Below are 26,792 nucleotides of genomic sequence, written 5' to 3' on the forward strand. Positions count from 1 at the left end.
AATGGATGCACTCCTGCTAGAACCCTATGATTACAAGACAAAACACCGGCTCAAATTACAGCTACTATTAACTACTGGTGTAGAAACATGGAAAATGGGACTATAATAAAGCCTAACTCAGTGGACCAGAAATACATATGTTATCCTTATTGTACTTTAAGCTTCTGACCAAGTCCTCCAAGTTTTCCCATGTCACACCCCTGCTGATTCAGCTGCACTGGCTCCCCGTTAAATTCAGAATCCACTTTAAGATAAGATAAGATAAGATAACCTTTATTAGTCCCACACGTGGGAAATTTGTTTTGTCACAGCAGGAAGTGGACAGTGCAAAAGTTATGAGGCAAAAATTAGAATACAATAAGAATAAATACAGTACACAACTGTACAGAATAGAATAAAATAAAATACTATATACAATAAGATAAAAATAGAATACAAATACAAATACTATATACAACTGAGTAAAAATACAACGATGACAGAAAGGATTATTGCACTTAGTATTATTGCATATGTATGGATGTGTGTGCTTGATCAGTTAAAGTCTTTATTGTGGAGTCTGACAGCAGTGGGGAGGAAAGACCTGCGAAATCTCTCCATCCCACACCGTGGGTGCCGCAGTCTCCCACTGAAGGAGCTGCTCAGTGCTGTCACAGTCTGCTGCATGGGGTTTAAGGTTTTGACCTTGACTTTCAGGGCTCTGCATGGACAAGCACCAACATATATAAGTGAACTTTTACATCCATACATTCCCAGCAGGTCCCTGAGGTCATGTGACCAGGGCTTGCTTGCTGTCCAACACACGAGGCTGAAAACAAAAGGCGACAAAGCTTTTAGAACTGTGGCCCCCAGATTGTGGAACTCTCTCCCTTTGAGCCTGAGATCTGTGGACTCAGTGGTCGCTTTTAAAAAACAGCTAGAAACCCATCTTTTTAAACTTGCTTTTAGTTGATTTTTAGTTTTAGGTTTTAGCTTCTGTGAAGCACTTTGTGATTTTTATCTTGAAAGGTGCTATATAAATAAAGTTTTACTTACTTATGCTTAATGAGTGAGTCACATTTAAATATATTTGGCCGTATTGCGTTAAAACAGTTTATGAGATTGTTATTTAGCTGTGGATATGTCACACTACCTTCCGGCACTGGTAAGGTTTCCCACATCAACACAGTGTTTGGCCCATATCTACTTTGTCGGGTTCTGGTCACCCTACCTGATCCCTGCCGGCTGTAACGCACAGGTGCAACACTGTGCTTTGTGAAGCAGTGCGTCCACACCATTGGCCCACACAGGTACCCGGTACGACGCTTCTTCACGCCTCTTCCTGCAGTGACTGACAGGCTGAGAAGCCCCGCCCCGAAGGCGCCTGACGCTGAGCCGCAGCCCCTTCTCACTTGTAGCCCCGCAGATCTCCATTTTCTTCTTTCCTCATATTCCGGAGCGGAAGAGCAAAGACTTTTGGAAAAAATGGATGAAGAATACGACGTTATCGTTCTGGGCACCGGGCTTACGGTGAGAGAGAAAAACATACAACGCGTGGGCGTGATTTGCAACCTGTTAACATCGCGGTTAACGCTGGAGAAGACGGGGCCTAATCAGCAGGGTTAATGCTAAGTAGCTAGCTTAGCCGCTAACCGAGCGTGAGCGTTTACGTGTTAAGCAATGGAAACTAAATGAAGGCGCTAACCCCAACTACTAGCTCTGTGCTATCAGCAGCTGCTTTCAGTGTCTGAGAAAGATTAACGATAGCAACTGTTAACTCGCTCGATATAAGTTGAAACGCTCAAACTGTTTTGTATCCTTAATAGGTATTGTAGTACCGCTTGAGTTTAATTAGCGCAGTTCATTGTGTGGATATGCAGAAACTGAGCGCCAATTAAGGCAGCTTTTCTCAGTCAAGATAAGATTAGCCTACGGATGAGTAGTCTGTTAACGTTAGCTGACCTACATTAAGCTATTTTATTAGCCTGCTAACGACGGAGCACAGTCCTGTTGTAGCGGTGTCATCGAATGTATTCTTGGGGTCGAAACGGTTCCCACCGCCGCTCGCCTGCTGCAAGCAGTTCTACGGCAGTGCAGCTATGTTGAGCTCGTTGAAGTGTCCTTTCAGCGCTGTTCTGTGCGGCAGTGCAACTAAACTACTACAAACTGAACAGCACTACGAATAAATCTCAGCAGGTTCTCGGGTTTAATAAAACGAGAAGCTATTTGGCATAGAGGCGCATTGGGACACGTTAATGTAACTGCAGTCGCAAACTTCACCAGCAGGTTGAAGTTACATATCCTGTCCGACTTTCAGTTCACTTTTACACCCGCCGCCCACCAAAAACTAACGTACCGAGTGGCGTGTGTGGGATTGGGGATGTGTAGGCTTTGTTTCTGCGGACTCTCTTTGCTGCTCGTACTTTTAAATAAAACGATTCCCTCGGACAGACTTCCTGACTTTGTTGTTTAAACATGCCGGAAAACCAGTGGTTAGTTTGGGGCTTAATCACAAGCCAACTTGCTGCTTGTACCATTGTCGTCACCACCTTGTTGAGTCGCTGTACAGTGACGTGTTTTTGAGTTGCTTCAGCCCAGGACTTCAGCACAGCGGGTTAACTTTGAGGACTAATACTGGGTGTGGTTCCAACAAGGCTGAGGAACTGAAAGTACACTGCCAGAAGCCAGTTTAGTTAGAGCTGGTGGCCAACCACTCAGAACCACAGCAGACTTGAAGACTGAGGTGGCATAGTGTAGTTTCACACGGAAGTAGTTGAGTCTGCAAATAAATGACTTCACTTCTGTATTCTGCCACGCCACCTTCTCCTTTTCTGCTACAACACAGACAAAGGCGTTGCTATGTTTACTAACTGAGCAGGTTATGCAGGAATCTGTGCAAGCCCTGCCACCAGGAAACTTCATCTGACTTTGTTTCCTGTCTCTGGGGCAGATGCTTAATTAGAAAGGGATAGCTGTGTTGTACATGGCAACAATTAGTCTTAAAACGTTTGTAAGTGCACGGTAACAGCTGTCACTGTGAAGTGTACTCTGTGCTCTAGGTCTTAAATGGAAATTGTTAGGCAGGCCTTCTTGGATTTTGGGAGGTTTATTATGCAGGGGGACGGGGTTCCCCATCTGTCCACTACTGACGACACATTAGAGGAGGGGCTTGGCACAAGATGCCAAGCTCTAAGTGTGGCCCGGTCCTCATTATGATGCTGGTAGTTGGAGTAAGCAGCTTTTAGACTCCAGCCAGGAGATGTGAGTAGGAAAGCATTTAGTTATTGAGAAGTATAAAGAGATTGTTGTGACAGCTCTACAAGTTGATTGGCCCAATTAAGCCAGTGACAGTGTTTCTATCAATGGATGAATTGATGCTCACCAATTTGTGGGTTTTCTTACAGTTTATAGTTTGACATTAAAACCCTTCATCAAACCAGCAGTCCTGATAGTTTAAACATAAGTGTGTTGTCATCTGAGATGGTGATAAAGGATGGAGAATCTAGACTACGGGTGACTAAAAGGCGTTTTGTTGAAAAGACTGAGGCATAATAATGATAATAATAATAAATGTTATTTAAAAGCACCCAAAGACACTTAACAATGGAGTAAAACACATAGTAGAACAATGACAACCAAGAACAGTAATTAGTTTACAGTGAATATGCAGATTTGAACAGATGGGCATACAAAGTTAGGCATGTTTTGCCTTCGATTCACTCGAGCTGTCCCTGGCTGCTCTCTGGCTCAGTGGGTGGGGCTCAGGCATCTCCCCCTCACAAAGTAAACCATGTGTTACCTGAGGCTAAAATCTGTGCGTGTGTTTTTATTTCTTTTTCGTCCCAATGAGTGAATAACTGAAGAAGAACGAATACAAGTGAAGGGCAAAGATGCTCTTCACATCTCAGGTGTAGAAACATTTTAGGTGGGAGCTGAAGAAGAGATGGGAAATCCCATTAACTGCACAGTAACCTCATACCATACGAGGAAGTCTGTTACAAACTCAATGACACTATTCATTCTTTTCAGTTACGTGACCAGTGCAGAGCCCAGAGGAGAAAAGCAACAGTTAAAACTAGGGCTGGGCGATATATCGAGTATACTCGATGTAACTGTCAAGTATAAATTGGCATGGCAATATTAACCCCCCCGTGGCCCACTGCACTCTGTGTTTATATACCACCAGATAGGGAAAAATATGGCGGGAGCTTCAGACGAGCGAGGGAATGAGACTCGCTGCGTTTGGATTTCGTGAGGAGGATGCAGAACACAGTGCGGTCATTTGCATTAATGCCGTAAAACTATTGCTGCTAAAGGTAGCAGTACTACGAAATTATTCCACCAGCTTAAAAGTCATCTGCTGCAAAATGAAGACCGTTTCAAACCTGAGGCATGTCAGCGTCTCGCCACACACCAAAGAACACGCTAAATAAACCAGCTGTGACACCTGTGACTGCTCTTAGTCGTTTTTATAGTCACTATCTAGACTTTTGTTTCTGTAATTTGAGGTCAGCAAAATGTTTTTATTCCCATTGTCAGGTAAACCATTTCTCCATTTTAAATAACTGAGTTGATGTGTAGGAGGGATCTGCAGTGTTTGCAGAAGTGCTTTACTTTAAAAGATTGATAGTTAAAGTGCAGTAAAAGTACTCAGTCACAATAATGACTACAGGTAACTGTAGTGCAGAGGCATGATGGAACACAAGACTCCACTTATGAAAAGTAGCTTAGAAGTAAAAATAAGAGAATTTGAAGCACTGCTGATAATCTTAATGAGTCAAGTAATACAGAAGTTATGGAACTGATACAAGATACTCGGGCTGAAATGTTCGGGCTAAGACCCTCAAGAAGAAGATGAAATTCAGGCTAGGAAAAGAGGAGGGATTCTCTTCTGCGAGGAGTACACCGCTGTAGACGAGACAAAATTACTGAATACAAAACCAGGAAACTGACTCAACCAAAAAGGAAGCAACAAAGGGACTTACTGAAAGGCACCGGTTAGTTTGTGGCTAAACAAACTTAAAGCAGAGATGACTTGATGGGTAAAAGAAAAGCCTTAAATATAATCCAGATTCAAGGCTCTGCTAAAAGTCTGCTGTAAAAACCAAAGGTGAAGTATAACGTGGGTTGTGGTTGAAAAGCTGAGGGTCACAAACTGCTGACCTTACACGTCCTCTAACAGGCCAGTGTTTTGTTAGGTTGTAGGTGTCAGTGGTGTGTTTGAGAATTTACTGATGAAATGATGAAGTTATACAAAAAGCATAGAGATTGTAAAGATGCGTTACACTCCGCATGTGCTGCTGTAAAATGCTGTCATAAAGGAGAGATCCTGTGGATGTGGCACTTTCCATTCTCATTTTATAAGCCCATCACATGTTTGCATGTAGACCTTTAATCTGCCCGTGGCGGTGCTGGAGTCAACCGCACAGTGCAGTTTATTACTATAGAGTAAAGCTTTATCTTTGTCTTAATCTGCATTTGTAGGTGATCAGATTAAATTCTGATGAAAAATGCCTGAAACAGATCTTCAAACTGATGTCTTGTTTTATCCAGCTGGCAGGCTCGTTAATGGTCACATGACATGAAGAAAATCAGTCGTATATCCACAACTGACACCAACTTTGTACATTTGTAGGTCTTCAGTTAACTTCTTTACATTATTAGTAAATTAAAAGTCAGGTTATATTTAAGACATGTGACTATGATGTTTGAGAAAGCCGTCCAGATGGAGTCTTTGTTGCCCCCGACTACCCCTTCCCTTCTTCGTGTGTTAAATATTGAACTGGGACTCTGTCACTGCTTGTGGTGGTGTAATGTTTTGCCTGACAGTACAGTGAACTGGCACGATTTCCCCTCTGTCAGCATGAATCCTGCCGCTGACAGTCCTCCGGGCCTCTCTCAAAGTCGCAGTTTTTATAGGCAGCAGCAGGTTGGCTTCAGTCACGTCTCCTCAGAGGAGTGGCTGTGCCACATTACAGCAACTCTGGCCCACATATTTAATTTTATTTATTTGGTGTGTCTGCACGAGGCTTTGAGCAGTCGTCACGATCCAGTTTCACTGGAGCAAATGAAACTTTCTTTGGACAAACGTGCACAGTGTTGCAGAAATGATGCCGAGATGAGTGAATGAGTTGGTAGCAGGGCGTTTATAGTTTTGCATGTTTTAAATTTTCATTTTGTTTATCCAGTTTTTGTATCTTTTTTAAATTAAAGCGCAACATTGTTTCCATTTTTTTTCTTAGATTGTAGTTTTTGTATTATTTCAGTTTATTTGTATTTTTAACTGTTTTTTTTTGTTTTTTGTTTTTTTTTTAACAGCTAGTTTTTGTGCAATGGATATTTTCATGGGAAAGGTGGTTTACCAGTAAGCTGTAGTATGGTGTGTACTGGCACAGGTGCTGTACAAGTTGACAGTAAGCGTTAGGTGGCATCAGTCAGTGCTGCCTTAGTTTGGTTGGTATGTAAGAAACATTCTCCTGAGCCTAACCTTTCATTCAGTAGAACAACTTGTTTTAGAGTAAAATCCACAGTCACATGATGCTCACACTGGTGGCTAACTTCTACAAGCCCTCAGCTCTAATCTTATTGAGTTTGGGTGGGAATTCCACTGTGGCAATTCTTATCATGTCCAACCCTCTGAAGCCCAGTGGAAGCAGCACTCATCCTCTCAGCTCTGCACAAACATGTCAGACATGTTCGGTCAAAGTTGGTCTTGTGGCAAATTGAAAGTCATGGAAACAGTAACACGTGGGACATTGTAAAGTACAAATGGCCGAATCGCGTAGTGAATTACCGTAACAGAAACACTGCTTTTGTTTTGTTTAAAATAAAAAAAGCTGCAGTTTAACCCTACGAGTGTGATGGTAGACGACCTGACCTACTGAGTCACTTCACACATTACAGACTGTTGCTAAAAGTATCGAGACCGACAGGAAGTGATGGGAGGCAAAACTGACATGCAGAAGGTTAGCTGCAGAATCAGGGAGGTTACACTTGCATGGTATGTGTTACGGTCAGGATGAAGGCGTAAATCTGTTGTTGTCTGACAAAATTTCATTTCCTGAATTGGCTGCATTTTTAAAAAACTGAGATTTGTTGGTGTAACTGTATAGATCTTAGTGTTTCTGCATGTGTATAAACATAACAGCACGTGCTGGACTGCAGTAATCGAGTTCTGAACCACCAATGAAGTAATGTTTCACTGCAGCTGCATGCAGTTGAGCTGCCCTGGTAAATACAGCTATTCCTGTTGAGTAAATCATTTTTATTATTAGTGTTTTTGTCATTATTATATCCTGTAACTCGTGTGTGAGGAAAGCACTCTGAAGAACTCTGTGGTTGATTTGAGTCTAACTTCTGTACTTCCTCTCCCAACAGGAATGTATTTTATCAGGCATTATGTCAGTGAATGGGAAAAAGGTTCTGCACATGGATCGCAACTCCTACTACGGAGGTGATAGCGCCTCCATCACACCTCTTGAAGACGTAAGTTGACCTCCCACATCTCTGATTTCTCTTTTGTATTGAGTTGGTTGTTTCACCACAGTGATGTGGAGTTAGGATGAACGTTTGTATTTTAAGGCCGGTAATGGCTTCTTTTAACATGGATCCATTTTGTTCTGAAACGCCACACGTTCCTCTTCTATCCAGCAGAGGTGGTGATGATAGAATTAGCATATTTCATTTTGTGAGAGTAGGAAATTAAGATGCCGCTGTGAAAGTGGAAGCTGTTGCCTGTGGGTCAGATGTTATGTGTCTCACTACAGCTCTACAAGCGCTTCAACCTTCCCGGAAGCCCTCCTGACTCAATGGGAAAAGGCCGGGATTGGAACGTGGACCTTGTCCCTAAATTCCTCATGGCCAATGGTATAGTTTCCCTGATCTTTGGTAGACAAGAAACGATATAATAACTGGGCAACGATTAAAAGGATCCTTAGATGTGATAACGATGAACGTTTCCATGAATGAAAGTATCCCTTTGTTGCAGGTCAGCTGGTCCGCATGCTGCTGATCACACAGGTGACTCGCTACCTGGATTTCAAAGTGGTTGAAGGCAGTTTTGTGTACAAGAAGCCCAAAATCCATAAAGTTCCCTCTACGGAGACTGAGGCCCTGGCATCCAGTGAGTCTAGTTAAATACTGAACGGTTTAGTGGAAGGTTGTTTTGTTGCTCTCGTTATGGATTTCCTCCTTTTCTAAACTCGTTCTCACTCAAAGGTCTGATGGGGCTGTTTGAGAAGCGGCGCTTCAGAAAGTTCCTGGTCTTTGTTGCCAACTTTGATGAGAATGACCCCAAGACTATGGAGGGTGTCGACCCAAAGAAGACGACGATGAGGGAAATATACAAGAAGTTTGACCTGGGCCAGGAAGTCATGGACTTCACCGGTCACTCCCTTGCTCTCTACCGTACAGATGAGTTAGTAGCCTTCTTTTGTCTTAACAGTGTCTGTAATTGGGCATGATTATGATGGCCTCTGCTGTGAAACGCTGCAGCTTGTAGCATTTAGATTGTTCTAATTGTTCTGCCCTTAGTTACCTGGATCAACCCTGCATGGAAGCAATCAACAGGATAAAGCTTTACAGTGAGTCTCTGGCCCGATATGGCAAGAGCCCATATCTGTACCCACTGTACGGCCTGGGAGAACTGCCACAAGGCTTTGCCAGGTAGGGGACACTTTCCATTGTTAGACACGTGTGATGAATATTTTGTTTGTACCAAAAAGATGTTAACTGTGGTTTAGGGTTGGATATTCTGCTTCGTAGTCTGATATCTACCCTAAGTTGTCACACTGTTTGTAGGTTTTGGTTTCATTTACCTTCCTGCAGTGAGTTCTGAAAGTTTAATAAGCTACAGTATAGGTTGCTCCCTTATTCACAGGGGGGTTGGCACAGCAGGTGGCACCACGTTTTCAATCTGGCAGTTTGGCAGATTAGATCCTAGTTCACCAGTCCTAGATTTAAACGGAGCACTTGTTTTTACTCTAACTTTGATATATTGTAATATACGCAGCCTTTCTCTTTGCAGCAGTTATTGTATGCACACAGCCCGGTCACAGACTTCCAGTGTGTGAATGTGTAAAGTGCTTTGAGGTCCTTAGGGACTAGTAAAGCGCTTTACAAATACAGGCCATTTACCATTTGTAACTCATCCAATGTGACGACACTCAGTCAAATCCTTCATTCAGAGCACGTGTGCAAACCAAACTCTGTGAGGAGACCACAGTAGAGTTAAAGCTGAGATGCTGGTTTACATGTGAGCTTGAGTTAAGGAGGAAACTCAAACTACACATTTTCATTGTTATTTTATTTTTTAAGTAAGCATTTTTATTTGAAGACAACTTTTTATATTTTTCAATACTTTGTTTGAGTGCACGACTGTCAGGCTGCTTCAGAATATACTGCGATGACTAATAATCCACATGGAACTTGATATGTTGGACTTTTTGTTTGAGGACGTTTTCTTTAACTGGACTTTGTTACATTGAGGTTGGGTGTGGTTTTGACTCTTGAATTGTGACTCAATTTCCAGGCTTAGCGCCATCTACGGTGGGACGTACATGCTGAACAAGCCAATAGAAGAGATTGTGATGGAGAATGGGAAGGTGGTGGGAGTCAAGTCGGAGGGGGAGGTGAGTAACGCCGGTCCCAGTAGTGCTGAAGGCACAGCCAGACTGGTTCCTCCTTTTATTATGTTCCCCTATCCTTAAGAGTAGAAAAGCGCTGTATTAGAACCAGCATCTGCAAAGACTGTCTCAGGGACGATCGTGGCTCAACAGCTGGCAGCTCGTCTTGTAATCGGAAGGTTGCCGGTTCGAGCCCCGGCTCGGACAGTCTCGGTCGTTGTGTCCTTGGGCGAGACACTTCACCCGTTGCCTACTGGTGGTGGTCAGAGGGCCCGGTGGCGCCAGTGTCCGGCAGCCTCGCCTCTGTCAGTGCGCCCCAGCTGTGGGTACAATGTAGCTGCCATCACCAGTGTGTGGATGGGTGGATGTGTAAAGCGCTATACAAATACAGACCATTTACCATGTTTTGCTCTGATGGAGAATCACAGTGACAGTGATTGGTGGCCACCTGGATTAATGGCGTTTTATAATCTTAATGTCCCTGCAGTTGCTCTTTGGTGTTGTTCACTACTTTAACTTTTTGAACATGTTTGCAAATCACAGATTGCAAGGTGCAAGCAGCTGATCTGCGACCCCAGCTACATTATGGATCGTGTCACCAAAGTGGGTCAGGTGATCAGAGCCATCTGCATCTTGAGTCATCCTATAGCCAACACTGGCGACGTAAACTCGTGCCAGATCATCATCCCCCAGAATCAGGTCAACAGGAAACACGGTGAGCAGCCAGCCTCATGTTTAGGCCTTTAGGATCAAATTTTCAGTCAGCTGTATAGTGTGCTTGTATAGTCAGACCTTAACGTCCTAACTTGCGTAGTAAGTGAAAATCCTTTCATCCCCACACCCCAACCTTCCACACCAAGCATCCACCCGATGTGCAGTCACGTTCTCGAGATGCACGTCAGGTTTTACTTAAGGCTCAGATCTGATGCAGGGTTTCAAACGTCTAACATCAAAACGTTGAGCACTGGCACTAAATGACAACATTGAATGTGACACTAACTTGAGTTTTTCTTTTGCAGACATCTATGTTTGTATGATCTCCTTTGCACACAATGTGGCTGCGCAGGGTAAATACATCGCCATCGTTAGCACCACAGTGGAGACGGGTGAGCCAGAGAAGGAGATCAAGCCAGCCCTGGACTTACTGGAGCCCATCGAGCAGAAGTTTGTCAGCATTAGCGACCAGTATGCACCCACTGACATTGGGACTGAAAGTCAGGTATGAAGATGAAATATTGTTTATACTATTACACAGTTTGTTCTTGACCGTGCCACGGTGACCTACCAGAAAGTTAGCCCTGCCAGAAACACTTCTGTTGAGTTTGTTTTTGCCTTTTTCCAGTGTTTTGTGTGCTTTCACACCATTTTTCTGTGTGCTGGTGTTTTCTTCAGTTTGACCTCCGACCGTACACTTCCCAGTATTGCTACTATTGCCAAATACCCACAGAGGAAAAACGTGTCATTCCAGGATTTTTCATGCATGTGTCCGTATCCCTCATCTTCATCTGTATTTCCCATCAAGTATATCAATCTCTGAACTTGTGGAGATGTTTTTGTGTTGTGAATGTTTAAATCTCAGTGCTAACACAGTGGGAGTTGATGTCACAGTTAAACCTGACTAGAAGTGTTAAAAAAATGGTGTCAGATCCAGACTGGGCTGAAGTCTGTTTCTGTCAGTTTCCAGCTTGGATCTGAATGGCATGTTTAACATGGCTAAAGTCAGCGATGCAGTTAATGAAGCACACAGCGTTGGTGTCTTATAGATGTGTGACTAGCACATGGCCGTATTTATCACATGATAAAGGCAGACTTGGTTTAATCTCTGTGCAGTTGAGCTGATTTGTCAGAGTGCACATCTTCAACAACTGCATGTTATCCTTCTGTCGTTAGCTTTAGCTTGTAAATCTGCCTACAAGGCTAAAAACCAGTCGGCAGATATTGTTATTAAATGTCCTGGACATGACTGCAAAGTTCTGCCATATATCTGTGTGCACTGCAGTTTCTTTACTCTAATGCTGGGTTTTTACACGAGGCACACACAACGTGCTCGATCAGCTCCGCCCACAAAGGTTTACAAAGCCATTGAAAGCTCCTCTGTGACCACAGAAATAAAAGGAGGATACTTTTGTAACTAATGATTTGTAGTGTGCGTAGTTGACATGAAAGAACGCACTGCGTGCTCTTACTGCCACCTGGTGAACAGTTACAGTTGAACATCTCGGGCGCTTTGATTGGACTTCTTTTAGTTCTTGGAGACTTTGCTCTGTTGTTGCTTCTACTTTGTATGGATGATTGTTTTGCTTATTTCACGATGTTTGCTCTGTGACGTTAAGGCACACTTGGACTTTTGTTTCCCTCTAGATCTTCATCTCTCGGTCCTACGATGCAACAACTCACTTTGAGACCACCTGTGATGACATCAAGGACATCTACAAGAGGATGACAGGCTCAGAGTTTGACTTTGCTGAGATGGAGCGCAAGAAGAAAGACACCTTTGGTGACGATGATTCGTAGAGGCAGCCAGTCCTGCAACACTCTGATAATCAAAGACAACGGAAATCTTATAAAAAATAGAAAACTTACACAAAAAAGTAAAGACCAGTGGGCTGACTGATTACTCGAGTACACAGTTTGCCCACTGAAGAAGTTGATGATGCATAGAGAGAGGCGGTATAGTTTTGTTGGATAGGGTTCAGGGAGAGCGCTATGCTTCTTCACATCATTCAGGTGGGTGTTGCACTAAATACTGGTTATATCTAATAGACAGTTAATACCCTACATTTTTCTAATTCATCATGCTAAGACGATGCGTAGTCCAAAGATGCCAAATGAAACGATTCATAATCAATAGTATCTGGAAAAGATGTACACTATATACTCGGCTGATATTTTGTATATGCAGGTGTTCTTTTCGTGTCAGGTTCTGTGAGTTGTGGCTTGGCATCGTGTGTCTGTATTCAGTTGTGGTGTGTTGAGCTGAGTGTTCCTCACAGGATGTGGCAGTTCCTGCACTTTCAGGCCGGTAACAGCAGAGCGCCGTGCGAGGCAGCACCTCAGCATCCACATCATATGGTCCGGTTTTGTAAAAGTGCTTTAGTGGTGTATGGGCTAGGTCTTCTTTCTTTGTTTGATCCCCTGATTGTGCGACAGCATACAGTAAGTCACAGGCACGACTGTAGCTCAACATGAACCTCCTGAACCGGTTTTCAACACTTTGAGTTACTATAATGCATCTGAGAAAAATGTATTAGTTCCTGTATTACCCAAAATAATCAAAGACCCGAGCATTAACAGCAGATTGATGACACATGTAATTGCTTAAGAAGGACCAAATGTGTACTGCAGCAGTATTGAACTGATGGGAGCCTTGTGATATCTGGTTTTGAACAACTGTTGTTAAAAAAGGAAGAAAAAAATTATCTTGGGGCTCAAATGATTTCTGTACTGCAAAGTAAAAAAAGAAAAACTTTGTCAAAATCCAAAGCTGTGTGAGATTTATTTATTTTAGTAGTTTCAAGTATGCAGCAGGCTTTGTAATGTCTGCTTCTACACATCCTTACCCTGACAACATTTGGTAGTGCATCATCATGGATGAAAGCTCAGACTTGTAATACTGGGTCATCAGGTAAAAACACATTTCCATGGATCCAACGCACAAACACATGCTGATGATTCGTGCCAAGCTGAAGAAACTAAAACACGAGCTTCTTGGACACACAGCAAGTCTGCTTTCTTATGAAGGCATCTGTGGGACAAACGTGGTGACGGAAGGAAAGCTGAAGCTGTCCAAGCACCCCTGTAGCCTCGGATCACCCACCGCAGTCGTCGCACCTCGCTGGCATCACTGTAAACGAGCCTTTAACACCTTAAAGGTAGGTAGTCTATGATTACTGACTCGCTTTAAGAAGAAAAGTTCCATGTGACCAAACTAGGAAATGGATTTCGACACTTCCGCGTTCGCTTTATGAGTCTGCAGAATCCTCGGTTCGTCTTCAGATCGCTACTACAATTCCCAGAATGCCGCGGTGGCTTTCCGTTCGACTCTGTAGAGCGCCGTGTGTGGTAACCTGTAATCATGGAGGTGACGGCAGCCCGCCGCTCGTTTCTGTGCGACATCGGTAAGCATCGTCAGCAGTTAACGGTTTACACCTCAGCTCATCCACAGGAACGGCTGACGTCCGATTATAACACCGTGTGTTCGCTGCCAAAAGCGGGTTTAACCGGGAAATGTAGGCGGAGAATAACAGTCCCGTCAGAGGAAGTTCGGCCGCTGCACAGACCAAGTCATTTGGTAGCTAACCGGCTTAGAGCTAGATGACATGCTCGGAGTTCCTCTGTAAATGAGGAGCAAATGCGACATTTACAAGACTACACTCGAACTAATGGACGTATGTGCTAAACATGATGAATGAGGCCAAAAAGACGTCGTTATTTCTGTAATAGTCTAAGTATTGCCCTTGTTCATATATTAGTAATGGACACTTTGCCATGACACTGATGGATACTGACAGAATAGACTTATTCCACCCAGTACTGCTGCCGTGGTTACTGGGTTTACGCATAATGGAACTGGTTAATGGACGGTCTCTTTGCTGTTGTGCTCGTGTGTGTGTGTGTGTGTGTGAGGCTTCTGGGCAGACCGCACTGCTCTGCACGAAGCAGCATCCCACGGCAGGACTTTGCAGTTGAAGCAGCTGATAGAAAACGGAGCGTCCGTCAACATGGTGACTGTGGATAACATCACTCCTCTACATGAAGCCTGCATCCAGGCTCATCCAAACTGTGCTCGCCTGCTGCTGGAGGCAGGAGCCCAGGTGAGGCACAGCTTCACTCTACAAGCCGGTGTAGAGTCTGGGAGTCGCGCACCTTAACACAGCGGGTACAAAGTGATGCTCTCTGGTGCAGAATCCCACTGCTGGGCAGCAAGAGGCACTCCCTCTGTGACAGCCTCACAAACGATAACTACTCTTTGTTGTTCAGGTCTTAACATGGCCCTACAATTTTGTAGATTACCTAAAGAATAGCTAGATAATGTTCTTCTGTTTGTTCCAGGTGGATGTACGCACCATCCATGGTAGCACGCCTCTTTGTAATGCTTGTGCTGCTGGCAGCCTGGAATGTGCCAAGCTGCTGCTGGACTATGGAGCCAAGGTGAACCCGTCCCTCACAGCCCTCACTGCCTCACCGCTCCACGAGGCCTGCATACAAGGTAAACCTTCAGCAGGAACAACACTCTGCCATGCTGTCACGTGTCTCCCTATGAACAACGCTTCACATTCCTCTCAGGTAACCCCCAAGTTGTGAGACTGCTGATAGCCAGCGGTGCCAAGCTGGAGGCATTTGACGTCCACTTTGGGCCTCCCCTTCACATAGCATGTGCTAAAGAACATCTGAATTGTGTCAAGGAGCTGCTAACTGCAGGTGTGTTAAAGGTGCAATGTATGGTTGTTTTATTTCCTACAGAGAGTGCTGCAGCCAATCAAAGCTGTCAGAGGGTGAGGGGCGGGTTCATTCTGGATCACAGGGCTGAGGCAGACAGCTGTTCACTCATGCTAACAGCATTTAACCTGTGCATGTCTTTGGACTAAGACCTTTACATGATTGTGAATTATGCAGGTGCTAATGTGAATTCAGTGAAGTTCCATGAAATGGCGTTGCATCACGCAGCTCGGGTCGGTATGGTGGAAATGATTGAGCTGCTGGTGGAGTTTGGGGCCAATGTGTACGCCAGCGACAACCTGGGAAGGAAGCCTATAGACTACACAACACCTGCATCTCCCTCGTACACCTGCCTCAGGTTTTATGAAAGTAAGGTTCTGCGTTGTGTCTGACTTACAGCAAAAACATTCAAGTTCTTACGTTCTTGCTCTTTTTTTTGCTTTTGAGGCCTGATCGTCTTATTAAAACATTTGTTGTTGACAGGTAATCCTTTGAGCCTGCAGCAGCTTTGCAGGATTGCTGTGAGGAGGATGCTGGGTACCAGAGCATCGGAGGTCCTGAGCCAGCTGAATATATCCCACCGCATCAACAGCTACCTCCAGTACTGTGATCGTCCCATATCCCTACAGACTTACACATGAACATTTAGTGTACAAGGTTTAAAATGCCCCCTGAAAAATGTTTGCCATTCAGATGAAACACGTGTAACCAGGATGAAAATCTCTGTACGGAGTCAGTTCAACACTGTATGTCAAATTAAAGCAATTCATTGCTGAATGAGAACACGTATAATCTATATAAAGCTCTGTTTCAGCACTCTGACAATTTCCAACACATGTATAACACATAAGGCAATTTCCTTTATCGGCTCAGCTGTGATGGCCAGGGGCCTGTCAGCTCTCTCTACTCCACATTACGCGACTGGCCAGACTACCAAAAGTACTCCAAGAGCACATCAGTGACTCAGGTCAAGTTATTTTACCCTGCTGGGATAATAAGCTGGCCAAAGGAGGAGATAAATTCAGTGACCTCAAGACGAGGAAGCTCCTGACCATGCATGGAGGGTCAAGTCAGAACCCTGACTGGCTGTATGCTAAGCAGAAGGAAGGAGCCCGGGGACTGGTGAGTGTCAGCACCACAGTCCAGGATGAGACAGCGAACATCCACAGATACATCAGGAAGATTCCGCGGCTGCTGGGCGAGCCCTCATCTGGGACTCTCCTCAGCTCTTACTGGGACAGTGGCGCGGCTGCCCCTCTGTTGGTCTTCCATGGTCTCTTGTATTCTGGGGGCCTCTGGATGTCTGGAGTTTTGATCTCCTCCATACCCGCTTCACACCCTGGAGGACGGGGCTGTGGCCCCCCCACACTCCCTAGCAGATCATTACATGGAGAAACCTTTGGAATGCAAGCATGCTGATCCACACAGGTATGCACACATGGGTATTCACAGACGCGGACTAAAGCTTTCTTGGCTGCTGCCTCAAAGCACACTGTGCGCTGTCTATCTTGCGTGCTGCACAATATCGTTTATTATTTAGTAAATATTGATATCTATGACTAGCTAGTTTATTGTGATGGTGCTTTGTTTTCTCTATTATTATGTTGCTCTTTGTTGTTTGCTGTCTCCTCTGTTTGTTTTTGTTTGTTTTTTTTTTTTTCTCCATACAGGTGACCCAGGAGTTGCCTATAACCAACTGCATGCTCAGTGAACACCTCAGGCAGCAGAAACCTGAGGAAGAGGAGGAACCATCATGGAAGGACAGGCCCCTGCATCTCCAGATAGAGGAAGTGGCTGACATCCAGAAGTCCTACCAGTGGCTGGATACAGCTCGACTGAACAGAGGCACTAATCGTGGCAGCAGAGGAACAAGCACTAAGCACACGATCCATAGAGGCTGGGGTCTGTCACACCAGGCAAGACCCCAGGCTGTGTAAAGATGCTCCTGAGACGATCGATGAATGGCTGTCCTGTTTGGGTGTTGGTCACCAGGAGATGCTACATGAAAGGAGATGCTACAGTTGTTTTGTGTAGGATAAACAGGGTAGTGAGGTGCACTGTGATGGATTTAGAGTAAAGAACAGTGTGCGACTGGTGCACAGAGGTGCTCGGGATCAGAATTAGATTGCATCGAGGGTAGCTGATTAATCCACTGAATTCATGCCAACTTTATACCATCTGGTATGAAAACAGCACAAACAGTGTACTGTCAGTGTGGGGAATGGAAATCAGCCAATCAGCGTGGGTTATATTGGGTTACAAACTGTTGACTTCAGTGAAACCTCAGAGCAGCAGCAGGTACAGCTCAGCTGATCAAAGCCTGTTCAGAGAAAATCTACAGGAGCTCTCAACAGAAGATATTGTGAGTGGGTGCAGGGCAGCTCGTGGTTCCGACACGAGCTGCTGTGTTAAACACCAGATTACAGATTTGATCGTGACCAGGCGTTCTGTTCAGGACAGGCTGTTTACACCCCGCTAGGATATTATTCAACCTGAGTTAGAATAAATGTTAGTCGCTCTCCACGCGTGAAACGGTGTTATTTGGGGTAAAAACTACAAAGTCCAACATGCCCGCGGAGGTCGGGTTTTGTCACGTGACTCCTGCCGCATGTAGCGCGCGAGGACGCTGTTTACAAACAGCCGTAAGTCCCGCGTTTCGTGCCAGCCTAGCTTGTTCTGCGGGGGAAGCAGTCGGAGGATGGACGCTGAAAAGTCTCGGCCCTATTTCTTTGGCGACATCGGTGAGTACGAGAGCGAGACGGTCGGTAATCGAGGCCGAGTTAGCTCGGCAGGACTGGCACCGGCTGCCCTAATCCTTGTTCTGGAGCTAGCAGGTAATGACAGCTGTCATGTTATTACACAGACAGAATTATTCACCTGGAAAACGTGACGATGACGTGAGAGACACCTTCGCCGCTGCCCACATGGGCCTGCGTGGGCCTGCACGCGCACACACCGAGCAGTGGCACGCGGTAAAAAATGAAAACAATCTTGCTTATTGAACTCACGCACTGAGCCGTGAACCATAAACTACAATCGATCACATCCACTGATCAAAGAGCATTGATCACTGATCAGTGGTCAGTCTTGACCTTTAGCGTATTCTAGGTCAGTGGCGCCAGTTGGAGTCATCGTGTAAATGCCCCGTTTATAAGGTTGGGGACACCTGCAGTCAGCTGGGACTGAAGACGTCACTGTATGATGACGAAACGTTTCTCGCTACGTCCAGGTGAACAGAATCAACCTTTTTTCCTTACCTGGATGATTAAGCACGCATCGAGTCATGCATTTGACTTTGTCTCTGTAGAGGATGCGATGAACATCCTTTGGCATGTTTTAACCCTTTACAGCCGATCGGAGCGGGCACGCTCTGTTTTGCGTAACTATTTTTAAATCCCGGTAGCTCTGCAACCAAGTAAGCTAGCGCAATAATTTTTTTTGCATATGAAACTGGAGGAGTTGTACTTACATCTTATGCCATCAGCTTGTCCTAGGTCACAGTTTCCTTCCACATATAGCTTTGCAAAAACTGCATAAAAATCACTTGCAGCAACAAAAACATGATATTCCAGAAACACGCTTCGCCGATCCATCAGCTGTTTGTAACACTTCCTACGTCCATCAGCGCGAACTATCACATGACCGCATGACCTGCCCGAAACCGGAAGTGACGTAATTTTGCGGAAATGTAGTTTTTTACGATCGGGGCCTTATGAGCTTGTGTTTTACTTGTTATGTGTTTTAAAAAGTTATGTTTGACTTTATGACTTTCTGTGTCGTTTCTGGGATGCTTAAGACTCATATTGCACTGCTGGAAATAGTTTATTTTGATGCATATGCTGTTATTTTGCAAATTTGCACTATAATATTTATTTTCGTTTTTCCTGCAGTATATAAAAATTGGTGTATTTCAAAAATAAAACTATGAAGACACTCAAAATAAATTTCCTGTGGTGGGAAACTAGTTTGTGTAACTTTTTTGTATTTACAGTTTTGAGGGATAAGCCTCTTAAATTTCTCTAACTAGAAATATATGTTAAAAAAACAAAAAACGATTTTCAATTTTTTTGTAGTTTATTGCACTTTTTTGCAATTTATGTAATTACTATGCACCTAATGCAGACATATTATTAAAGTTTGGGCTATAATGGTTGTATTGATGTATAGCAACTTGAAATGCTCCCAAAAATGGCTCCACAGCATGTAAAAATATAATATAAGCTCTGGCGAACTTGGTTCTATGGTAGGTCTTAAAGGGTTAATTTACGTCCACTTTTAGATTTGAGTAGGCAGCTTGCACTGACAGAAGGCCACCGGCACACAGTATGTGTGTATATGAAATGGATTGTGGGAGGAAGTCCATGCCACCCCACAAAGAGCAAATAGACAAGGTTCAAGGTTCTTTATTTGTCACATGCATAGTTATACAAGTATAACACACAGTGAAATGTAGCCTGACACGCTCCTCGACATGTGCAAAAATTGGGGGGGTGTAGAGGAAGAACATTATATATATATATATATATATATATATATATAGTATATATATATATATATATATATATAGTATATATATATATATATATATATACTATATATATATATATATAGTATATATATATATATATATATATATATATATATACTATATATATATACTATATATATATATATATATATAGTATATATATATATATATATATATACTATATATATATATATATATATACTATATATATATACACATACATATAGTATATGCACTCGGTGAATGTGCAGTAGTGGCAGACCTGGTACAAAGGGTGCCAAGAAACTCAAACCTGGCCTCAGGTGTGGATGCAAGCTAAGTAAAAACAGGAAAAAGTTAATGCGGCTCTTAGAATTACACACACACACACACTGACCATCAGGCAGTGGTCACCGAGTGGTAGCAAAGCTTGAAAAGTACTAATTCCATATATGTTTATATATGTCCACTTTATTTATAGAGCAAAAACACCAAAATACACCAGGACACCAACATAAAGGGAACTGCAGTAATCAGTAAGCAAGTTGATATAAAAACGTGGCTCAATCTGTCAAAATCCTTAGGAAGAAAATAAAGCTTTACCTTAGCAAGAAGTCATAGCTGAATAAAGCTTAAAGCTTATTTGCTTTGTGAATTTAAAGGAGCTGTCAAAGAATATGCCAAGATACCTGACAGAGGAGTGAACAACAAAGCGCTCAAGAATGGTTTTGGAAAGATCTCCTAAATACCATAACCTCCATTTTGCTATTGTTAAGGTGGAGGAAGTTTGAGTTCATCCAGACTTTTATATCAGCAAGACAGTCCGATAACAGTTTCACAGAGTTGTCTTCATGCATGCTCAGACATCCAGGCAAGTAAATCCCAAAAAGCTGATTCTGTTCAACCTTTTGGGATCCAACGTCACTTGGATGAGTGATGAAACGTTTCTCCCACTGAAAACGCTGCGTCCAAGACTTGTTTTTCTTTTTTTATGAATGTCATCAGCAAAGCAGTGGAAAGAGATATTATATTTAAAATAAAAATCGACCCTAGAGCCAACATATATAAGGAAAATAAGAGTGGCCCTAGGATGGATCCTTGAGGAACTCCACAAGTAAGAGGTGCTGCAGCTGAGGAAGAAGCATCTATCTGGACTGAGAAGCTCCTGTTCATAAAGTAAGACTTAAACCACTGTGGAGCAGTTCCCTTAATGGCCACAGTGCTCGAGCCTTCATAACAGGATACTGTGAGTGTCGGCTACAAGCATCAGAAAAACAGGGGTTCCCAAAGATGCGCGGTGAGATCTAAAGTACACGCCGTGAATGCTGATTGGCCCGAAGAAGGCCAAGAGAAAGATGATTGGACTAGAATGGTGATGTCACAAACAGGTTGAGAGCGTGGGAAAGTGGAAGTGATGTGAAGTTTAGATTTAGCCGGCAACACCTGGGAGCAGACGGATGTGAGCTTCCTTATTGAACCTACACGTACGCTTCACTTAACACTGACAAAGACACAGGCTCACACTGGTTTACAGCAGCAGGGAACGACACTCCCAGTAGGGACCAGTACCTCAAATCTGATATTTTTCCAGTAGAAACTGTTGAAATCTTTCACAAAGTGTTTTGGAAGCTGTAGAGGTGAATGAGTGGGAGGTTTTTAAATGACTGTTAGAAGAGATTAAGCAACTTTTACAGCATGTTGATTTCTGTAAACAGTCCTTCAAGATTCCTAAGGACACACCAGGTTTGTCCAGGTTTGTCCTGGTGTGTTCGTCTCTGCGTTCAGCCCCGGGTCTGCGAGTGTATAGGTGTTCCACAGGCAAACTGAGAAACCCCAGCAGAACAGCTGCTGTAAATGAGATGAGGTTTCAGTTCTTCCTGACGTGCTCCTCTGCAGGCTGCTGGGCGGAGCGAACAGAGGTGCACAAGGCAGCGTCGCTCGGCCAGGCCTCCCAACTGGAGGAGCTCATTCAGGGCGGAGCCTCGGTCAACATGGTGGCCGTGGATTCCATCACACCGCTGCACGAGGCGTGCCTCCACGGACAGGCCAAGTGTGTGCAGCTGCTGCTTGAGGCTGGAGCTCAGGTGAGTCACAGGCGCAGTAATGTGATCTACAGTCGGTCAAACTGTAGATCAAACAAGTAGAAATGGCTTGATAGAAAACACTCTGTTCCCCATGATGCTGTCAGGTGGATGCAAGGAATGTGGATGGAAGTACCCCGCTGTGTGATGCCTGTTCAGCTGGGAGTTTGGAGTGTGTGAGGCTTCTGCTGCAGTACGGTGCCAAGGCGAACCCTGCCCTCACCTCCCGCACAGCCTCACCCCTGCACGAGGCCTGCATGGGAGGTGAGAGTGTCGCGTGTTGTGCTTTTGTCTGTGTTTTTGGAAAATAAAAGTTAATTTTATATATGTTTGTATTTCAGGAAACTCTGAGTGTGTGAAGCTGCTGATTTCCATGGGAGCTTGTCTCGAGGCGTATGACCTTTACCACGGCACCCCGCTGCACGCGGCCTGTGCTAACGAGCACACGGACTGTGTTAGAGAGCTGCTCAATGCAGGTGAGGGTCTGCACAGTAGGATGAATCAAACACAGAGTACAACACAGTATAAGCTACCTTACAGTCAGCGTGCTAACTGTAGACCAGCAGGTATAAGGAGCAGATGAGAACACATTTTTAGCCCCTTACCCCGGAGCCGTAAAAGGATGGTGGGTACTGTTGCTGGTCACGCTGGGAGTGTGAACGCTCCGCTTTGGGAACACGAGAACGAGGCAACAGGATTTTCGTCCTGATGCCACAGGTGTGTGAGGAGCAGAGAGAGGTTTCCAACATGCTGTTGGTAAAAGCACGAGTGTTCTTCAGACATTATTGGCACACAATCACAGAAATGCTCCAGAAAGAACAAAAAGCACCTCCGTCAGTAATGTTTGCCCCCCTGAGAAACTGAGCTTTGTGTTGAGGCGCGGCACGAACCGCCGCGGTGCAACGATGTGTTAAATAACCACACCGACGTCTTCCTTCAGGCTTCAATGTTTCTGTTCTGCGTAGGCGCTAAAGTGAACGCCGCCAGGCTGCACGAGACTCCGCTGCACCACGCTGCTAAAAGCATGCGGGTGGAGACGATCGAGATGCTGGTGGAGTTTGGAGCCAACATCTACGCTCGAGATCAACACGAGAGGAGACCCGTGGACTACACCACGCCGGGCTCTCCCTCTGCAGCCTGCCTACAGTCTTATGAGAGTAAGTTTCATGAGTGTGCAGCACCAGCAGGAGGCACGAGAGGATCATTTTCACTTCCACGAAGCGTCAGAAAGACGACACCTGACATGTGCCATAACATTCTGATGCACAGCTGCTCAGCTGTCTTTCACTTCTCCAGCTTTACTCTCACAGTGAATCAGTGTTCTAGAGGCTGACACGTCATTTTGTTCTTGTGAAAAATGTCATATTATCATTTGCATGTGTTATGAACAGAGATTTGACATGTTTTCCCTGTGTTCAGCCTCTCCTCTGAGTCTGCAGCAGCTCAGCAGGTTGGCAGTGAGGAGGAAGCTCGGCACCAGGGCTCTAAATGTCATAGGCCAGCTGGAGGTCCCTAAACTCATCACCAGCTACCTCTGCTATCAGTGAGCGCCACCTGCAGGAGGAGCCGACCGGCGCTCAAAGGACTGGAAACTGCACAGCACTGTGTTAAATATGAGCACAGCTGGCACAGCTCTGGAGCTGCTGCCTGAGATTCCTTTAGTTTAAGAGCCCTGCCATGCACACACTGCAGCAGCTATTGCACTCGGCGTGTTCAGGCTGTGTGATCGCATTAGTGCTGCTGTAAGATGAGATGTTTTTAAAGAGCAGAGTAACACTGACTTTCACTTGGCTTGCTCTCTAACACACACACACACACACTGAACACATGTTCTTTGCTTCTGTCTCGTTTGCAAAGCTAGTTTAAACATGTGTGTTGAACGTGGACAAAATATGTGGATGTTGACTCTGATGTTGTGACATCACCACCTGTTAACAGGAAGTGTTTAAATGCACAGTGTCTGTGCTGTAAATGCCTTTAATGCTGCTGAAAACACACGATACACATTTAATGTTTGGTTTCTATGCTGGTCGACAGTTTGTGAGTCTGAGAGGAAGCACAAAGCAGCAACACACTGCTGCACTGCACGTCTTTGGGTATGACCTCGAGTCGGGAGGAAACGAGAGTGATGTTAGTCCCGCAGCTACTTTAAAATAAGCTCAGCACTTCACTCTCTGCATGTGATGCGTTTAGTCGACTGGCAGTGATGGCAGGGACAGCGAGTGGAAACGCAACAGCAGCTTTTCTATCTGCTCATGTTAACACAAGCAGCACTGACAGACTCGCCTCCTACAGTAGCTTCTGTTATCAGAGACGGCGGCTCTCACACCTTCTCTTTGGCTTTGTTAGTTAGATGATGTGTGGGGGACTTGTTTGCCAGCGACTAATCTGAGTCCTAAACAGCTTCATGAACAGTCTGTCTACCTCCAGAGCAGAGTGTGCTTCCAATCCATGACTGTGTAAGGCTGTTTATTTTTAACTGGAAACGACGCTCAGGAAGACGAGATGTTGCTTTTGGAAGCAGCTAATGGTTTCTGGATCAAACGCTGGATCTGCTGGGACAGCGCAGCACAGACTCAAAGTATGAAATGATGAAGTGGGGCATGGCGTGCAAAGGAAAGAAAGCTTCTCGTAAGAGGAATACCAAGCAAGTCTGCTGTCAGGGCTGCAGCGTGAAACTCTGCAGATGCTCCCTGCTGGTGCAGTTCCAGGAGACGCTGATCCTGGTCACTTATTTATAGCCGTGAGACATTTATTCCATTAAATCTGCTCCACAGGCGACGCACTGAGCCCTGTCAGGTCGTAATATTTTTAACAGGAGGCACAGGAAGCTGGTATGAATTCCTTCAAGTTCTTTATATTGTTTCTTTTCCCTGTCTGGCAGTTATTAACTGTGATTTATCCTTGGAAAGGGAGTCAGGCCACAGGCCTCTCTTTAGCAGTGTTACTGGATTATGTGTCTGTAAATATCTGCAGCACATTCTTAATAATAATAATATTAATGGTCTTAATGATCAGCCAAACGTCTCGGGAACCGTTTAACTTCTGGGTGGTCTCTGATGAAGCAGTCGTTGTTTTTAACACCACTGCTGATCTCACAAAGACACTGTATTCACAAATCACAACTGTCACTGACTCGTGCTCAGGTTACATCACCTACAGAGAGTGGACGCACATCTGTGACCTCACACTGCTGCAGAAGCGCTTCACAGCTGGATTCTGTTGAGTGACCACTGGGTGGTGATGAGTGTCACACTCTGTGCTCTCTGATCTACGTCCACACTGATGCATGCTTTTCTCTCTGTTTTGGCCTCCCGTCCACACTGAGACGCCGTTTTCGCTCAAGGAAAACGCAGCGGTTTGAAAACGCAGCATTTTGCGTCGCAGTGTGGACAGCGCAAACGTAGACTTTCTAAAACAATGACGCATTTTACTCTGTGAAAACGCAGGGTGGACGCAGAGCGTTGTCAAATCTATCTGGGCTAATGTGGAGGTGGTACAAACATTCATGTGTGGGCTCAGGGACGTCTCTCAGTTTCAGGCAGGTACACTCCTCTCGTCACATTCACCAGCAGACGGCGTCTTTGTGACTGGGTAACATGGTGGCTCCGCCCTTTATAGTTTCCATACTTGCAACTATTCCATTTGAAAATAACAGCAGCAGCAAGCCCGAGTCACACAGGTCGCTCTGCAAACTCCCGTTTGCCAGGGAAAATGTGGATCCCACACCCAGCTGCCAAGTAGGCGCTACTGTGAAACTGGCTGCAAAGATAGTTAGTTAGTTAGTTAGTTAGTTAGTTAGCAAATGTTGGTATTTTCATCCAAACTACAAGGAAGTTCCTGGTGGAGCCTCCATCACAAACCCAACAGCCACCCGTGAGCTGGTTGGAGAATCTTTTATTGAGGAGAAAACAAGCAGACGGTTTCATGCCGAGGTTAGTTTATGTTGTGTGTAAGAAGCGACTCGACCATTCGATTGGCTCCTGTAATGCCTCCTCTCACTGACATAATACATTTCCATGTCGCAGTGCTTCATGTTATAGCCTGAACCACGAGAACTCGCCTCTTTTCTTCCTCGCACACCTGATGACATGAAGGATCAACTCTGTGCACGTGCGGCCTGCTGACATCACCCTTCAGTGTTTTAGCTTCTCCTCGCTGCTGTCTTCAGCTGCCAGCCGGCACAGTTACCTTGCCCAGCTTTAAAGAGCACGGGGCGTCTGTCAGCGCTCGTGCAGATCAGCACCTGCTGTGTTGCCTGTTGGTCTGACAGCTTCAGCAAGAATTCAGAACCAATATTTCATAGTTCATGCCTTCATCCAAATCTCTGTTCACTCCCTCGTTTGGCCAAACGTGAGCGGGCTTCACGATGCTGGCCTGCTGTCATAAATACGCACGCTGTAAAAAGTTAATCAAAATCTAGATTCCTAGAAACGTACCATGTCAGGCTGTTACTCATTTGAAAGAAATGCAGCCGGGGTCATTGTAACGTCAGCCTGTAAATGGTTTGGAAGCACAGCTCTCACGGAGCGCTGCCTTCAACAGCAAATCAAATCCTCTGCTTCAGGCTGAAAATAACTGCTATGAAATGTGTTTGGTGTCAAAGGCTTGGGCTGAAGAACGACACGAGGGCAGCGCCCAGCTACTGAAGATAAGAAGCGTCTCTCAGTCCATAACAGAGCTTTGAAAGCAAAGCTTGCTGTAGACAGCATTTCTTTTCTGCTGATTGAACAGATGCAGTTCTCTCTCAAGCACTGATTAAAATCCTGATCAATAACACACAACGTGTCCTCAGTATCCATGTTGTTAAACTGCTCTGCATGTGATGAATAAACTTAAAGTGCACTAACGATGTGTTTGCTGACCTTTTTTTCCTGCATGAATTCAGAGAAACAACAGGACCTGCATGCTGGCCCGGGCCATCATGGCGGCATCGGTCTGTGTCAGATCACAACAGCAGGTGCTGAACAGGCCAGCTTATTCTAGAAAGCACCGTTTGTGACCAGCATAGGATTGTTGACAGCACTGTAGCATGGCGTTTTATTTCTCCCGTGTCGTTCCATCATTGAAGAGATGCTCGATGGACCGATTCTTATATCGTGCTGTGCACAGCATTCACACTCCCATGGATGCATCAGAGAGCAGCTTGGTGTTAGGATCTTG

The 26,792-nt window shown here is 44.8% G+C and overlaps 3 protein-coding genes across 9 annotated transcripts; all 3 read left to right on the forward strand.

Annotated features, from left to right (window-relative positions):
- The first annotated feature begins 1,210 nt into the window (after positions 1-1,210).
- Positions 1,211-13,085, forward strand: gdi2 (GDP dissociation inhibitor 2). Its single transcript, XM_026146242.1, has 10 exons — positions 1,211-1,509; positions 7,357-7,464; positions 7,746-7,845; positions 7,967-8,101; positions 8,197-8,395; positions 8,512-8,643; positions 9,509-9,608; positions 10,146-10,317; positions 10,622-10,821; positions 11,964-13,085. The coding sequence occupies exons 1-10, from the start codon at positions 1,465-1,467 to the stop codon at positions 12,114-12,116; spliced, it is 1,344 nt and encodes a 447-aa protein (XP_026002027.1). The 5' UTR covers positions 1,211-1,464; the 3' UTR covers positions 12,117-13,085.
- Positions 13,086-13,162: 77 nt separating this feature from the next.
- asb13a.1 (ankyrin repeat and SOCS box containing 13a, tandem duplicate 1) lies at positions 13,163-15,824 on the forward strand. Of its 6 annotated transcripts, none has more exons than XM_026146247.1 (6): positions 13,163-14,038; positions 14,229-14,416; positions 14,655-14,811; positions 14,889-15,023; positions 15,219-15,410; positions 15,525-15,824. In XM_026146247.1, the coding sequence occupies exons 1-6, from the start codon at positions 14,011-14,013 to the stop codon at positions 15,680-15,682; spliced, it is 858 nt and encodes a 285-aa protein (XP_026002032.1). In that variant the 5' UTR covers positions 13,163-14,010; the 3' UTR covers positions 15,683-15,824. The 6 variants fall into 6 exon arrangements, with proteins under 6 accessions (XP_026002032.1, XP_026002033.1, XP_026002029.1 ...); XM_026146248.1 differs by having other exon boundaries at positions 14,241-14,416; XM_026146244.1 differs by having other exon boundaries at positions 13,163-13,720.
- A 1,112-nt stretch (positions 15,825-16,936) lies between these two features.
- LOC113008662 (ankyrin repeat and SOCS box protein 13-like) lies at positions 16,937-26,479 on the forward strand. Of its 2 annotated transcripts, XM_026146252.1 has the most exons (6): positions 16,941-17,782; positions 21,445-21,632; positions 21,737-21,893; positions 21,971-22,105; positions 22,595-22,786; positions 23,049-26,479. In XM_026146252.1, the coding sequence occupies exons 1-6, from the start codon at positions 17,740-17,742 to the stop codon at positions 23,174-23,176; spliced, it is 843 nt and encodes a 280-aa protein (XP_026002037.1). In that variant the 5' UTR covers positions 16,941-17,739; the 3' UTR covers positions 23,177-26,479. The 2 variants fall into 2 exon arrangements, with proteins under 2 accessions (XP_026002036.1, XP_026002037.1); XM_026146251.1 differs by having other exon boundaries at positions 16,937-17,782; positions 22,595-23,116.
- The last annotated feature ends 313 nt before the right edge of the window (positions 26,480-26,792 follow it).

Source organism: Astatotilapia calliptera, chromosome 17 (genome assembly GCF_900246225.1).
Source record: "Astatotilapia calliptera chromosome 17, fAstCal1.2, whole genome shotgun sequence".
NCBI classification, from domain to species: Eukaryota; Metazoa; Chordata; class Actinopteri; order Cichliformes; family Cichlidae; genus Astatotilapia; species Astatotilapia calliptera.